At 41.5% G+C, this 13,589-nt stretch overlaps 2 protein-coding genes across 5 annotated transcripts; both read right to left on the reverse strand.

Moving 5' to 3' along the window:
• Positions 1 to 180: 180 nt before the first annotated feature.
• On the reverse strand, positions 181 to 5,149 carry LOC113021972 (protein-glutamine gamma-glutamyltransferase 5-like). Of its 3 annotated transcripts, none has more exons than XM_026166898.1 (14): positions 5,076 to 5,148; positions 4,675 to 4,857; positions 4,336 to 4,569; positions 3,914 to 4,032; positions 3,427 to 3,555; positions 2,892 to 3,069; positions 2,557 to 2,692; positions 2,353 to 2,456; positions 2,020 to 2,259; positions 1,817 to 1,879; positions 1,513 to 1,722; positions 1,222 to 1,379; positions 673 to 809; positions 181 to 519 (listed from the first exon to the last, which is right to left on the reverse strand). In XM_026166898.1, the coding sequence occupies exons 1-14, from the start codon at positions 5,080 to 5,082 to the stop codon at positions 366 to 368; spliced, it is 2,052 nt and encodes a 683-aa protein (XP_026022683.1). In that variant the 5' UTR covers positions 5,083 to 5,148; the 3' UTR covers positions 181 to 365. The 3 variants fall into 3 exon arrangements, with proteins under 3 accessions (XP_026022683.1, XP_026022682.1, XP_026022685.1); XM_026166897.1 differs by having other exon boundaries at positions 1,513 to 1,725; XM_026166900.1 differs by lacking the exons at positions 181 to 519; positions 673 to 809 and having other exon boundaries at positions 816 to 1,379; positions 1,513 to 1,725; positions 5,076 to 5,149.
• A 5,095-nt stretch (positions 5,150 to 10,244) lies between these two features.
• Positions 10,245 to 13,562, reverse strand: LOC113021974 (protein-glutamine gamma-glutamyltransferase 5-like). 2 transcript variants are annotated; one of them, XM_026166904.1, is made up of 9 exons: positions 13,158 to 13,562; positions 12,823 to 12,958; positions 12,619 to 12,722; positions 12,286 to 12,525; positions 12,083 to 12,145; positions 11,779 to 11,988; positions 11,488 to 11,645; positions 10,939 to 11,075; positions 10,245 to 10,581 (listed from the first exon to the last, which is right to left on the reverse strand). In XM_026166904.1, exons 1-9 carry the CDS (start codon positions 13,258 to 13,260, stop codon positions 10,428 to 10,430), a joined length of 1,305 nt encoding a protein of 434 aa, XP_026022689.1. In that variant the 5' UTR covers positions 13,261 to 13,562; the 3' UTR covers positions 10,245 to 10,427. The 2 variants fall into 2 exon arrangements, with proteins under 2 accessions (XP_026022689.1, XP_026022688.1); XM_026166903.1 differs by having other exon boundaries at positions 11,779 to 11,991; positions 13,158 to 13,561.
• Between the last annotated feature and the right edge of the window lie 27 nt (positions 13,563 to 13,589).

The raw sequence follows: 13,589 nt of genomic DNA on the forward strand, positions 1-13,589 counted from the left end.
AATCAATCTACATGACATAAACCTAAAAAGGAATTTTAAAGTTTTCCATGCACAAAATCACTCGAGGGACTTTTCTTTCTTTATGGGGAAAGATCACCATCTTCAGGCCAAGAAAAGTAGTAACATAAAGACACTGATAGACTCATACACTGTGTGGCTTTTAGAAGAAATGAGACAGAATTGAACATTTTAGGATTTTATTTCTCAAATAAAGGTAAAAGTACAACAATAAATTAAAAAATATATATCTTTGGGTATCAATGTTAATTTTTATGGCACATATACACATAAATAAAAACAATAAATAGCTAAATAAATAATATTTACATTCATCATTTACAGCATAGGAAACATGGCTGCAGGTGCTAAACACTGTTGACAGAGACCATCTTAAAGCCTCTGATGGTGACATTCATATTTGTGAGCCACAGGCTGGCTTGCAGCATCTTTTCTCCCACCATGTTGGGCATGAACGGGATTGGCTGATCCGCTCTTCCTCCTGGAGGCAGTGGGGGCATCCTGCAGGAAAATGTAGAAAGCTTATTTTAAAAAAATGTTTGCAAAATGTAGAAATTTATTCCAGTAACTTAGATTGGCTGACTACAATAAACGTCCTGTCACTTTGCATCACGCCTCTAATTATTGCCCATGAGACAAAAAAATCATTCTTACCTGAACTGAACTTTGCCTTGGAGCAGCCCAGCCCCAGCTACAGTCAGTACTCCACTGACTGGGTGAGAATATGGGTTGATGAAGGTCACTAGGGCAGTCTGTTCGCTGTGTTGCTTGATGGACTTTTCATCTGCAACCTGAAGGACAAACACATTAGTAAACCCAGAACATTTCCTCAAGTTCTCCATTATATAACTTTAAGCTAATAAATATGACATAACATCTGCTGTCTGCAACTCATACTTGTAACTATATGATTACATTTTTATTCAAAAAGGAGAAATATTATAGAAATTTTCAAAACCACCGATGCATTTTTTTCACAGCTGGTGCATCATCAAATCAGATATGAAAATCCTGAATGCCCTTTAAATACTTTCTTATAATATTACATAGCAACCTGTACTTGGTATCAAAGCATTGGAATTTGTGCTCAAAGACATAAAGTTTAATTAATTAATTTGTTTAAAGAAGTTTAAGTTGATGGATGCAATAAGTCTGTATGTGAGAAACTTTAAGGAGGAAATATTGAGAATTTTTGTAAAGTACCTGTATGATGAGCTGTGGACTGGTGATGTTGAACTCCTCTGAGCTCAGGACTCTCTCCTGACTGGCAGTATCCTCCACAACAACTGCAAGGTTGATCAGGTTATCCCCCACCACGTCTTCATACTGTGCTAGGGGGATCTTCTGCCTCACTACCTTGACTGGATAGAGGAAGTGACACAGAAATTAGGTTGTGTTAAATAAATAGTCAAATCCAAATAGATTAAGTTCTGAAAACAACAACAGTCCTTCAAAGGTGAATATTTTAGTTGTAGATGAGAAAAGTAAATGTACCTTCCATAGGTGCAAGTTGTAAGACACCGTGGTTTTCCCAGAAGGTGTCCGAGGGGCTGTGGTTGTATTCTTTTGCCTGGGCATTGAGGTGAACCTTCAACATCTTGGCTACATTCTGCTTGTTCATGATTTTCACGCTGAAGCTGACAGGCTCCCCAACAATGGGGGATTTGTCCAGGGTCAGGAAGACTAGCACTCCCTGGGATGAACCTGCTGAATAAACATGAAAAAGTCCTCATGAAGAGATATGTTTTTAAAGAAATCCATATAAACTCTGATGAATACATTCAAAACTACAAATTACCTCTTCTTAGTGTTGAGTCACCTGAACTTGAAGAGCTTCTTGATGAAAGTGTTGAAGTTGGGCCTGTGTTATAAAGACAGAAAGACAAATGTGAGTATGTGAGAGTGCTATTATTTCACTTTATCACTTTAGTTCAATATATCACTTCATTAAATTGCATAATGTGCAAATCAATGAGCAGAATTCTAGTTTTATGGTCATACTTTTGATGTATTTGTAATCTCCTGTGATCTTTTGCAATCTGGGGAACCCAACAGCCTTAGTGCAGATGAGGGAGCCAACTCTCTCAGTGTCTTTGCTGAACCCGAGCACCTGACCCTGGCCCAAGATGATTGTATGGATATCAGCATTCACACTGGCGTAGACAAATGGGACATCATAGAACAGGTCCACACGCTTGTTCTTTATTGCTTTGACTGGTGCGGGGCCACAGCAGTACACTCCTGTGATGATGGCAGAAACAAGACCGTTTTGAAGAAGTTCACAAAGAATTAAAGAGTGGAAGAAAAAGTTTAAGAACTTTTTTTAGCACACACCTCCACTTGTCTGCTGAGGAGTCGGGTCAAGAACTTGCCAGCCATCCATTCCAGATTCAAGATCCCGACGAGTCATCCAGCACTCCACCCAGACATGGAAGTTCCTGTTAAAGTCCAACAAAAGATAAAGTTAAGCATTAAAATGTCATTAAAGTCTTTAAAGTAGTTAAATAATACAGTTTATAAGCAAAATATAAAACTGACCAGATGCTGTCTTTGGTGCGGTTTAACTTCTGCCCTGTTGCGCTGTAGTATTCCTCAATCACCAGGTTGCCATCAGTGTCATGGGCAGAGTTGAAGTTTGTGATCACACGGCAAGGAATGCCAAGAACTCTCATAACTGAAGCACAATTGATTTTAAAAAACACTGTTAAAATATTTGAACACTGTCATGGAAAAAATGACTCGGTGTTAAAAAAAAAGAATGAAAACACTTTATTATGATAGCATCATTTAGAACAACTGATTATCAAAGACCAGAATTACATGATCTAAGTTACTTGCTTTTATAAGGTTTTAAAAGATGAAGATATAAGCACCTGTGCACATGACAGCTGCAAAAACCCAGCACTGTCCATACTTGACTGGGCTGTTACCAGACTGGTTCCACTTTCTCAAAATGTCCCCACTCCCAGTCCACATGGAGGGACTGACACCTTGTTTGAAGTCGCCTGTCCAGTTCCCCTTCAGCACCCCACGGTCATCCTCACTGTTGATCTAAACACAAAGCACAACTTAAGTATAGTTTTTACTGTTTGCACAGCACGTGCCAAAGATGCCAAAACAGGTTTGGGCATCCCATAATTTTCCATGTTGCCTTGGCAGTTTTACAGTAATAATTACAGTGTTGCTGCATGTGACATTTAGTGTTCAGAACATTGAAGGCTGTGTCTCTTCATCGTGTCAATGTGCAGAACATAGTGTCCCAGGTTAAGCCCAAGTTTGTTTAACAAGTAGAAATGATGCTCATGTAATAGATTGTAAACAAGATCCAAAAACTAATGTGATTCATACAATTTGTAAAGCTAGTTAATGTTGAATTTGTGTTGCTAGACAGAATCTGTTGACACTCACCATGGCAGACACAACCCGGCTGAGGTACACGGGGTTGTTTCGGTTCAGGTAGTCCATCTTTCTGTTCTTTTTGTGCTGAGGGCTGACTTGGAGCAAATTCAAGCATGCCTCCAGAACACCAGACTCATACTTTACAAGCAGAAAAAAGAAAAGAGAAAATTTGAGTACATCCTGTTAAGCAGGTGGTTTGAAGTCAGATTTAAGGTCAAGATTTTACTATGTGCACACATACTTTAAGATGTTTTATCTCATTGATCCTCCAAAATTTGCACATTTATTCATTTTCAAATATTGTTTTGAAGAATTATTAAAGTGAACTGAAAGTGAACACTGGGAATCTTTCAAAACAGTGTTACAGAGAATACGATCTTTATGCACTTTGATAAAACATAATACACTCATACATAATACCTCATTTAAAAGGCACATCTTCTGGTAATACTTTTTTTTTTTGAGTTGCTTAGTGTTCAGTTTGCGACTTTCTTACCTGATCAAAAGACCACGGTCTTTCAACAATGTTTGTCCCTGATCCCATAAACAGCAACCCAAAGTCACTCTGGATATATTCTTCTCTCTGATCCTCAAATGGGATGTATACTGTATCCTCTGCAAGAAATACATCCTGCATTTAGAACCACACAGTGTACTAACATTTTCAAGTCATGCTCAATTCAACATTTTCAAAGAGATTTACAGATCATTCAGTCCACGGACCTATATAGTACTGTAGCAGATACTTAAAAATAAGTAATTAATAATTTATTATGTATTCTACAATAATGTAATTTTCAATATGGTTTGTGTGTTAGGCCACACAAACCATATATGTATTCTGATACATATATGGTTGCTGCAACAAGCTACCAAAATAAATCTGATTCTCCAGCACTGATACTTTGCTTTACTTACCAGAACACCAGGGGTTGCAGAGCAGGATGAAATTGCCATATGCAGAGCTTTTCTTGCCATCCTGAGTAAGCACACACAGCTGAAATCTGTAGGAGCCGACTGAGGCAGAGGCAGGAGAGTAGATGTAGATAGAAGGTTTCAGAGGGTTCCACTCCTCAGGGTCAATATAGGCATTCCAGCTGGACTTGGAAGAGCTCTTGGAGAAGGTTACAGGCATTACTGCGTACAGGTTACCTGATGGGAAAATTGAGGAATGTTAGAAACACAAGCAAAAGCCTTAAATTGTGGGTTAGACCACTTGTATACAAAAGCATCCATGCAATATACTCAAGAAAGTACCTAGCATGATTTTCACCCTCAGAGTATTGATCTTAGGGTTGAAGGGTCGCCCTTCCAGCTGAACGCTGACTTTAAATGGGGCTCCTCTCCGCACCACCAGAGATTTGGTGTTCCTGAAGCCATTCGTCCTATGACTCTCAAGGTTTTCTGATTGTTCCAGGTCAACATATTTTATCCTCAAGTCTGCAAGTTGAGAAAAAGAAACATTAAAGACTGTCAACATCATACATTGTCTGTAACAGTAAAAGGCAATCACGCACAGCAGTAATCATGGTAATAATCAAATCATAATCATAGTCTTTATCAAGAGTGAATTTGCTCTGTATAACAAATGAATAGTAATGAATAGTAAGGAACAGAAAAGAGTGAAAGAGTTTGCATTTCTGAAGATGAAATCTCACCTTCCATCTCTTAGTCTCTCTTTCTCACAGCAACGTTGTATGACTCCACTATCGCCCACTAAAGCTATATAAGCATTTTGCCCAACCCTTCTTAAGCATTTCAGAAGGCGGGGAGAACGCAGTGTGACTTTCTTGAATAGAATCTGCATTCAGACGTCATGTTATGACACAGGATTCAACTGAAGGATGATTCTATTACCCAAGTCCTAGATTTTGTTTCACATACAGGTCTGTTATCCAAATATTACTGTTTACATTGTGTTCTAAGTTTATTTGCAGAGAGGCTTTTTTCTGACGATTTTGAATGAATGACACTTGTTAACGGCTAGTTTGATGCACCCACTATTTGAATATGTGACTAATACGATATTACAAAGTTCTGCATATACAGTATGAGGTGGTACTAACTATTTATTTTGTTGACTATAAGGTTGAGTTGGATGTTCGAAAACTTGTGTGAAATTATTTCAGTTTTGTGACATGGCACGTTATCCTGCTGGAAGCAGCCAGCTGAAAATGGGCACAATATTGTCATAAAGATAAGGACATGGTTAGCAACAATACTCGGATAGGTCGTGCATTTAAACAATGCTAAACTGGTACTAAGGAGTCTAAAATGTGCCAAGAAAATGTCCCCCAGAGCTGCGACAGCCTGAAACTTTGATACAAGGCAGGATCATTTCTTGCTCTTATTGTGTTTAACCCAAATACTGGCCCTGCCATCCAAATGACCAGGCAACATTTTTCCAGTTGTCTGTTGTCCAGTTTTTGATGAGCTCATGTGAACTGTATATTCAGTTTCCTGATTTAGGTGACAGGGATGGCTGTTGTGGTATTCTGCTGCTGTAGCCCATCTGCATTAACATGTTCAATATACTGTGCAATCAGTGATGTTCTTTTGCATACTTTGGTTGGAACAAGTGTTTAACCTTTCAGTATGAAGCAGTCTGGCCATTTTCCTCTGACTTTTGACATCAACAAGTGATTTTCACCCTGAGAGCTGCAGCTCACTAGATATTTTCTCTTTTGTAGATGATTCTCTGTAATCCCAGAGATAGTTGTCCATCAGTTCAAGCACCAGTTTCTGAAAGACCAGTCTATTCACGCCCTCTGGATTAATAGTATTTATACATTTAGATTTTTTTATGCTTATATTTATAATACACATAGCATAATAGGAAAAGCTAAAAATAAAATTATGGCACAGTATTTTATTTTGAATTTATCATAATTATCACTTTAACACATTTTCTAATGGTTTTCGTAGTCTTCTTTTACATGGGCAGCCTCACTGCTTTGGGGTTGAGATAATAAAATATGAAAGATTTTATATCAAATGATTCCACTGAAAAAAATGTTCATCTAATTTAAAAAAAACTTTATGAATGAAACTCCCACACATGCTTTCATGCTTTGAATGAAAACACACACACACACCCCACTGTTTGCACATCATGTCCCAAAGATGACAAAACAGGTTTTAGCATTCCATAGATAATCACAGTGTTGCTGCATGTGACATTTTGTGATCAGAACTTTGAAGGAGGTGTCTCTTCGTCTTTTCAAACTGCAGAACACAGTGTCCCAATTCAAGAACATTTGAGCACATTCTGTTAAATGGGTGCTTTGAATTCAGATTCAAGGTCAAGATTTTAGTACGTGCACAGATTCTTTTAGATGTTTTATCTCTAATAAATAACATTTATCCTACAGAATTTGCTCATTTATTTATAAATTAACTCATTGAGATAAAGTGGGGATGAGGGGAATGACCCGCCAATTTCGGGGTCACCGGGGGCGAGGTCACTGAGGCAGTTAAACAACTCCTTGGTGGCAGAGCCCCTGGTGTTGATGAGGTCCGCCCCGAGTTCCTGAAGGCTCTGGACGTTGTAGGGCTGTCCTGGTTGACACGCCTCTGCAATGTTGCGTGGAGATCAGGGGCAGTACCTGTGGACTGGCAGACCAGGGTGGTGGTCCCCATCTTTAAGAAGGGGGACCGGAGGGTGTGTTCCAACTACAGGGGGATCACACTCCTCAGCCTCCCTGGGAAAGTCTATGCCAGGGTGTTGGAAAGGAGAGTTCGTCCGCTAGTCGAACCTCAGATACAGGAGGAACAATGCGGTTTTCGTCCTGGTCGTGGAACACTGGACCAGCTCTTTATCCTCTCGAGGATACTTGAGGGTGCATGGGAGTTTGCCCAACCAGTCTACATGTGTTTTGTGGACTTGGAGAAGGCATTCGACCGTGTCCCTCGGGGTGTCCTGTGGGAGGTGTTGCGGGAGTATGGGGTGTCTGGCCCATTGCTACGGGCCATTCGATCCCTATACAACCGTTGCAAGAGCTTGGTTCGCATTGCCGGCAATAAGTCGGACTCGTTCCCGGTGGGTGATGGGCTCCGCCAGGGCTGCCCTTTGTCTCCGGTTCTGTTCATAATTTTTATGGACAGGATTTCTAGGCGCAGCCAAGTGGCGGAGGGCTTTCGCTTTGGTGGCCTCAGAATCTCATCTCTGATTTTTGCGGATGATGTGGTTCTGTTGGCTTCATCGGGTGAGGGCCTCCAGCTCGCACTGGAACGGTTCGCAGCCGAGTGTGAAGCAGCGGGAATGAGGATCAGCACCTCCAAATCTGAGGCCATGGTTCTCAGCCGGAAAAGGGTGGAGTGCCCACTTCGGGTCGGGGATGAGTTCCTGCCCCAAGTGGAGGAGTTCAAGTATCTCGGGGTCTTGTTCGCGAGTGATGGGAGAAGGGAGCCGGAGATCGACAGACGGATTGGGGCTGCAGCTGCAGTGATGCGGATGCTGCTCCGGTCCGTCGTGGTGAAGAGGGAGCTGAGTGTAAAAGCGAAGCTCTCAATTTACCGGTCGATCTACGTCCCCTTTCTTTTTTTTTTTTTTTTTTTTTTTCTTTTTTTTTTGCCTGTCCCGTTTGGCTCTTTTGCCATCAGAATTGTTGTCTAAAGGCAAAGAAAGATGCCCAACGGATTTACTTTACCAAATTGACCATCCCAGCCTTGCCGTAATGGTCCATTTGATTCCCTTTTATTTTTCATTTTATTTTCACTTACTGAATACGGGACAGACTTGACTGGGGGAAAGAAGGGGAGAAAGAAAGAGGGAAAGAGAAACAGCTGAGAAGAGGGACGGGGGAGAAGGGCAAAAACCAACAGAATGAGCAGGAAAAAAAATAAGAAAAAAAATGCATATATCGATCACCTGGGTCACCTGCTGAGAAAGAAAAAAGAAAACAAGCAGAAGAGAACAAGAGTAATAGAATAAACAACATCACAATGATATATGGGAATATGACAGTAAATACTAAATATTAAACATTATTGTGCAGCACATAAGATCAACAGAACACAGTGTGCTTTGAGGTAGGAGCCAAAAAGGGTGTAGTTTGTGGGTGTGATCACCCGTGTGTACACCTGTGAGCATGGACGCGCTTGTTTGTTGTTTTTTTTTAAAAGGTTCCTTCATGTAATGATCTGCTAGAGGGTGTGGGGGGGCCACAGCCCCGTCCTCCAGGGCATGAAGGAGGTATGGAGGAGATCAAAACTCCAGACATCCAGAGGCCCCCAGAACACAACAGACCAAGGAAGACCAACAGAGGGGCAGCCGCGCCACTGTCCCAGAAAGAGCTGAGGAGAGTCCCAGATGAGGGCTCACTCAGCAGCCACGGAGCAGAAGCCAGGGGGAGTTGCAGTGACGCGCCCGTGAGCTCCGCCGGCAGCCAGCCGTGCCTGAGTGACCGAGCCCCAGGCCAAGAGGCCGGGGGCACCCCACCTCCGAAGTGGCCTCGCTCGGGACGATCTACGTCCCTACCCTCACCTATGGCCACGAGCTGTGGGTAGTGACCGAAAGAACGAGATCGCGGATACAAGCGGCAGAAATGAGCTTCCTCCGAAGGGTGGCTGGCCTCTCCCTTAGAGATAGGGTGAGAAGTTCGGTCATCCGGGAGGGGCTCAGAGTAGAGCCGCTGCTCCTCCACATCGAAAGGAGCCAGCTGAGGTGGTTCGGGCATCTGACAAGGATGCCCCCTGGGCGCCTCCTGGGTGAGGTGTTCCAGGCATGTTCCACCGGGAGGAGGCCCCGGGGCAGACCCAGGACACGCTGGAGAGATTATATCTCTCGGTTGGCCTGGGAACGCCTTGGTATTCCCCTGGATAAGCTGGAGGAGGTGGCTGGGGAGAGGGAGGTCTGGGCCTCTTTGCTTAGGCTGCTGCCCCCGCGACCCGGCCTCGGACAAAGCGGATGAAGATGGATGGATGGATGGATGGAGATAAAGTGGGGAGACCGTGGCTTAGGCGGTTGGGAAGCGTATCTGTAACCGGAAGGTCGCCAGTTTGATCCCCGGGCTCTCTATCCTGGTCATTGTGTCCTTGGGCACGACACTTTACCCTACCACCTACTGGTGTTGGCCAGAGGGGCCAATGGCGCAATATGGAAGCCTCGCTTCTGTCAGTGTGCCCCAGGGCAACTGTGGCTACAACCGTAGCTTGCCTCCACCAGTGTGTAAATGCGAGAGTGAATGAATAGTGGCATTGTAAAGCGCTTTGGGTGCCTTGAAAAGCGCTATATAAATCCAATCCATTATTATTAAGTGAAAGAATGTCTTTTAATGTATCCAGGATGACTTTGGCCCTCGGACTATCGGTCTTAGCGTTGAAGGGTCGCCCTTTCAGGTAAACACTGACTCTGAATGGGGCATGACAGATTTGATGTTTCTGATGCCATTTGTCCTATGACTCATTTACTGGTTTAGTTTTACAATACAGTACGGTAATAGTTTGGGAGCTCTGCATAAAACAATAATCACAGTTAAAGACCAAAAATCTGCTCAAAATGTTTTGATGAGTTGGCTTGAAGATGCTGTATTATAGGCTGGTGCTTGAATGAATCTTTACCTTTAATTATGGGTTGTATATTGTTTTCTTTACTGTCATTAAGTTCCTAATAACCTGTTTGTAATATAGTTGGACTGGTATGATTGTGCATGTGCCGATTACACTGAAAAACTTTAAAATTTTAAAGTTTTCCATGCACAAAATCACTCGAGGGACTTTTCTTTCTTTATGGGGAAAGATCACCATCTTCAGGCCAAGAAAAGTAGTAACATAAAGACACTGATAGACTCATACACTGTGTGGCTTTTAGAAGAAATGAGACAGAATTGAACATTTTATGATTTTATTTCTCAAATAAAGGTAAAAGTACAACAATAAATTAAAAAATATATATCTTTGGGTATCAATGTTAATTTTTATGACACATATACACAAATAAAAACAATAAATAGCTAAATAAATAATATTTACATTCTTCATTTACAGCATAGGAAACATGGCTGCAGGTGCTAAACACTGTTGACAGAGACCATCTTAAAGCCTCTGATGGTGACATTCATATTTGTGAGCCACAGGCTGGCTTGCAGCATCTTTTCTCCCACCATGTTGGGCATGAACGGGATTGGCTGATCCACTCTTCCTCCTGGAGGCAGTGGGGGCATCCTGCAGGAAAATGTAGAAAGCTTATTTTAAAAAAATGTTTTCAAAATGTAGAAATTTATTCCAGTAACTTAGAGTGGCTGACTACAATAAACGTCCTGTCACTTTGCATCACGCCTCTAAGCAAACATTCAGTGATTATCCTGCTATGCAGCCATGAACATATACATGCATAAAACAATGCAAACATACCACAGTGACAAGTCAACATTCTCTCAAGAAAGACAGTGTTCCTTTCTGCACTGCACAGTGACACTCCTCTATTTTAGAATTCCTGTCATTAGCAGGCATTTATGGCGTTCTAAAGTCCCTGTGGTGTCTATTAATTATTGCCCATGAGACAAAAAAAATCATTCTTACCTGAACTGAACTTTGCCTTGGAGCAGCCCAGCCCCAGCTACAGTCAGTACTCCACTGACTGGGTGAGAATATGGGTTGATGAAGGTCACTAGGGCAGTCTGTTCGCTGTGTTGCTTGATGGACTTTTCATCTGCAACCTGAAGGACAAACACATTAGTAAACCCAGAACATTTCCTCAAGTTCTCCATTATATAACTTTAAGCTAATAAATATGACATAACATCTGCTGTCTGCAACTCATACTTGTAACTATATGATTACATTTTTATTCAAAAAGGAGAAATATTATAGAAATTTTCAAAACCACCGATGCATTTTTTTCACAGCTGGTGCATCATCAAATCAGATATGAAAATCCTGAATGCCCTTTAAATACTTTCTTATAATATTACATAGCAACCTGTACTTGGTATCAAAGCATTGGAATTTGTGCTCAAAGACATAAAGTTTAATTAATTAATTTGTTTAAAGAAGTTTAAGTTGATGGATGCAATAAGTCTGTATGTGAGAAACTTTAAGGAGGAAATATTGAGAATTTTTGTAAAGTACCTGTATGATGAGCTGTGGACTGGTGATGTTGAACTCCTCTGAGCTCAGGACTCTCTCCTGACTGGCAGTATCCTCCACAACAACTGCAAGGTTGATCAGGTTATCCCCCACCACGTCTTCATACTGTGCTAGGGGGATCTTCTGCCTCACTACCTTGACTGGATAGAGGAAGTGACACAGAAATTAGGTTGTGTTAAATAAATAGTCAAATCCAAATAGATTAAGATCTGAAAACAACAACAGTCCTTCAAAGGTGAATATTTTAGTTGTAGATGAGAAAAGTAAATGTACCTTCCATAGGTGCAAGTTGTAAGACACCGTGGTTTTCCCAGAAGGTGTCCGAGGGGCTGTGGTTGTATTCTTTTGCCTGGGCATTGAGGTGAATCTTCAACATCTTGGCTACATTCTGCTTGTTCATGATTTTCACGCTGAAGCTGACAGGCTCCCCAACAATGGGGAATTTGTCCAGGGTCAGGAAGACTAGCACTCCCTGGGATGAACCTGCTGAATAAACATGAAAAAGTCCTCATGAAGAGATATGTTTTTAAAGAAATCCATATAAACTCTGATGAATACATTCAAAACTACAAATTACCTCTTCTTAGTGTTGAGTCACCTGAACTTGAAGAGCTTCTTGATGAAAGTGTTGAAGTTGGGCCTGTGTTATAAAGACAGAAAGACAAATGTGAGTATGTGAGAGTGCTATTATTTCACTTTATCACTTTAGTTCAATATATCACTTCATTAAATTGCATAATGTGCAAATCAATGAGCAGAATTCTAGTTTTATGGTCATACTTTTGATGTATTTGTAATCTCCTGTGATCTTTTGCAATCTGGGGAACCCAACAGCCTTAGTGCAGATGAGGGAGCCAACTCTCTCAGTGTCTTTGCTGAACCCGAGCACCTGACCCTGGCCCAAGATGATTGTATGGATATCAGCATTCACACTGGCGTAGACAAATGGGACATCATAGAACAGGTCCACACGCTTGTTCTTTATTGCTTTGACTGGTGTGGGGCCACAGCAGTACACTCCTGTGATGATGGCAGAAACAAGACCGTTTTGAAGAAGTTCACAAAGAATTAAAGAGTGGAAGAAAAAGTTTAAGAACTTTTTTTAGCACACACCTCCACTTCTCTGCTGAGGAGTCGGGTCAAGAACTTGCCAGCCATCCATTCCAGATTCAAGATCCCGACGAGTCATCCAGCACTCCACCCAGACATGGAAGTTCCTGTTAAAGTCCAACAAAAGATAAAGTTAAGCATTAAAATGTCATTAAAGTCTTTAAAGTAGTTAAATAATACAGTTTATAAGCAAAATATAAAACTGACCAGATGCTGTCTTTGGTGCGGTTTAACTTCTGCCCTGTTGCGCTGTAGTATTCCTCAATCACCAGGTTGCCATCAGTGTCATGGGCAGAGTTGAAGTTTGTGATCACACGGCAAGGAATGCCAAGAACTCTCATAACTGAAGCACAATTGATTTTAAAAAACAGTGTTAAAATATTTGAACACTGTCATGGAAAAAATGACTCGGTGTTAAAAAAAAAGAATGAAAACACTTTATTATGATAGCATCATTTAGAACAACTGATTATCAAAGACCAGAAGTACATGATCTAAGTTACTTGCTTTTATAAGGTTTTAAAAGATGAAGATATAAGCACCTGTGCACATGACAGCTGCAAAAACCCAGCACTGTCCATACTTGACTGGGCTGTTACCAGACTGGTTCCACTTTCTCAAAATGTCCCCACTCCCAGTCCACATGGAGGGACTGACACCTTGTTTGAAGTCGCCTGTCCAGTTCCCCTTCAGCACCCCACGGTCATCCTCACTGTTGATCTAAACACAAAGCACAACTTAAGTATAGTTTTTACTGTTTGCACAGCACGTGCCAAAGATGCCAAAACAGGTTTGGGCATCCCATAATTTTCCATGTTGCCTTGGCAGTTTTACAGTAATAATTACAGTGTTGCTGCATGTGACATTTAGTGTTCAGAACATTGAAGGCTGTGTCTCTTCATCGTGTCAATGTGCAGAACATAGTGTCCCAGGTTAAGCCCAAGCTTGTTTAACAGTAGAAATGATGCTCATGT

Source organism: Astatotilapia calliptera, chromosome 5, assembly GCF_900246225.1.
Source record: "Astatotilapia calliptera chromosome 5, fAstCal1.2, whole genome shotgun sequence".
Classification (NCBI taxonomy): Eukaryota; Metazoa; Chordata; class Actinopteri; order Cichliformes; family Cichlidae; genus Astatotilapia; species Astatotilapia calliptera.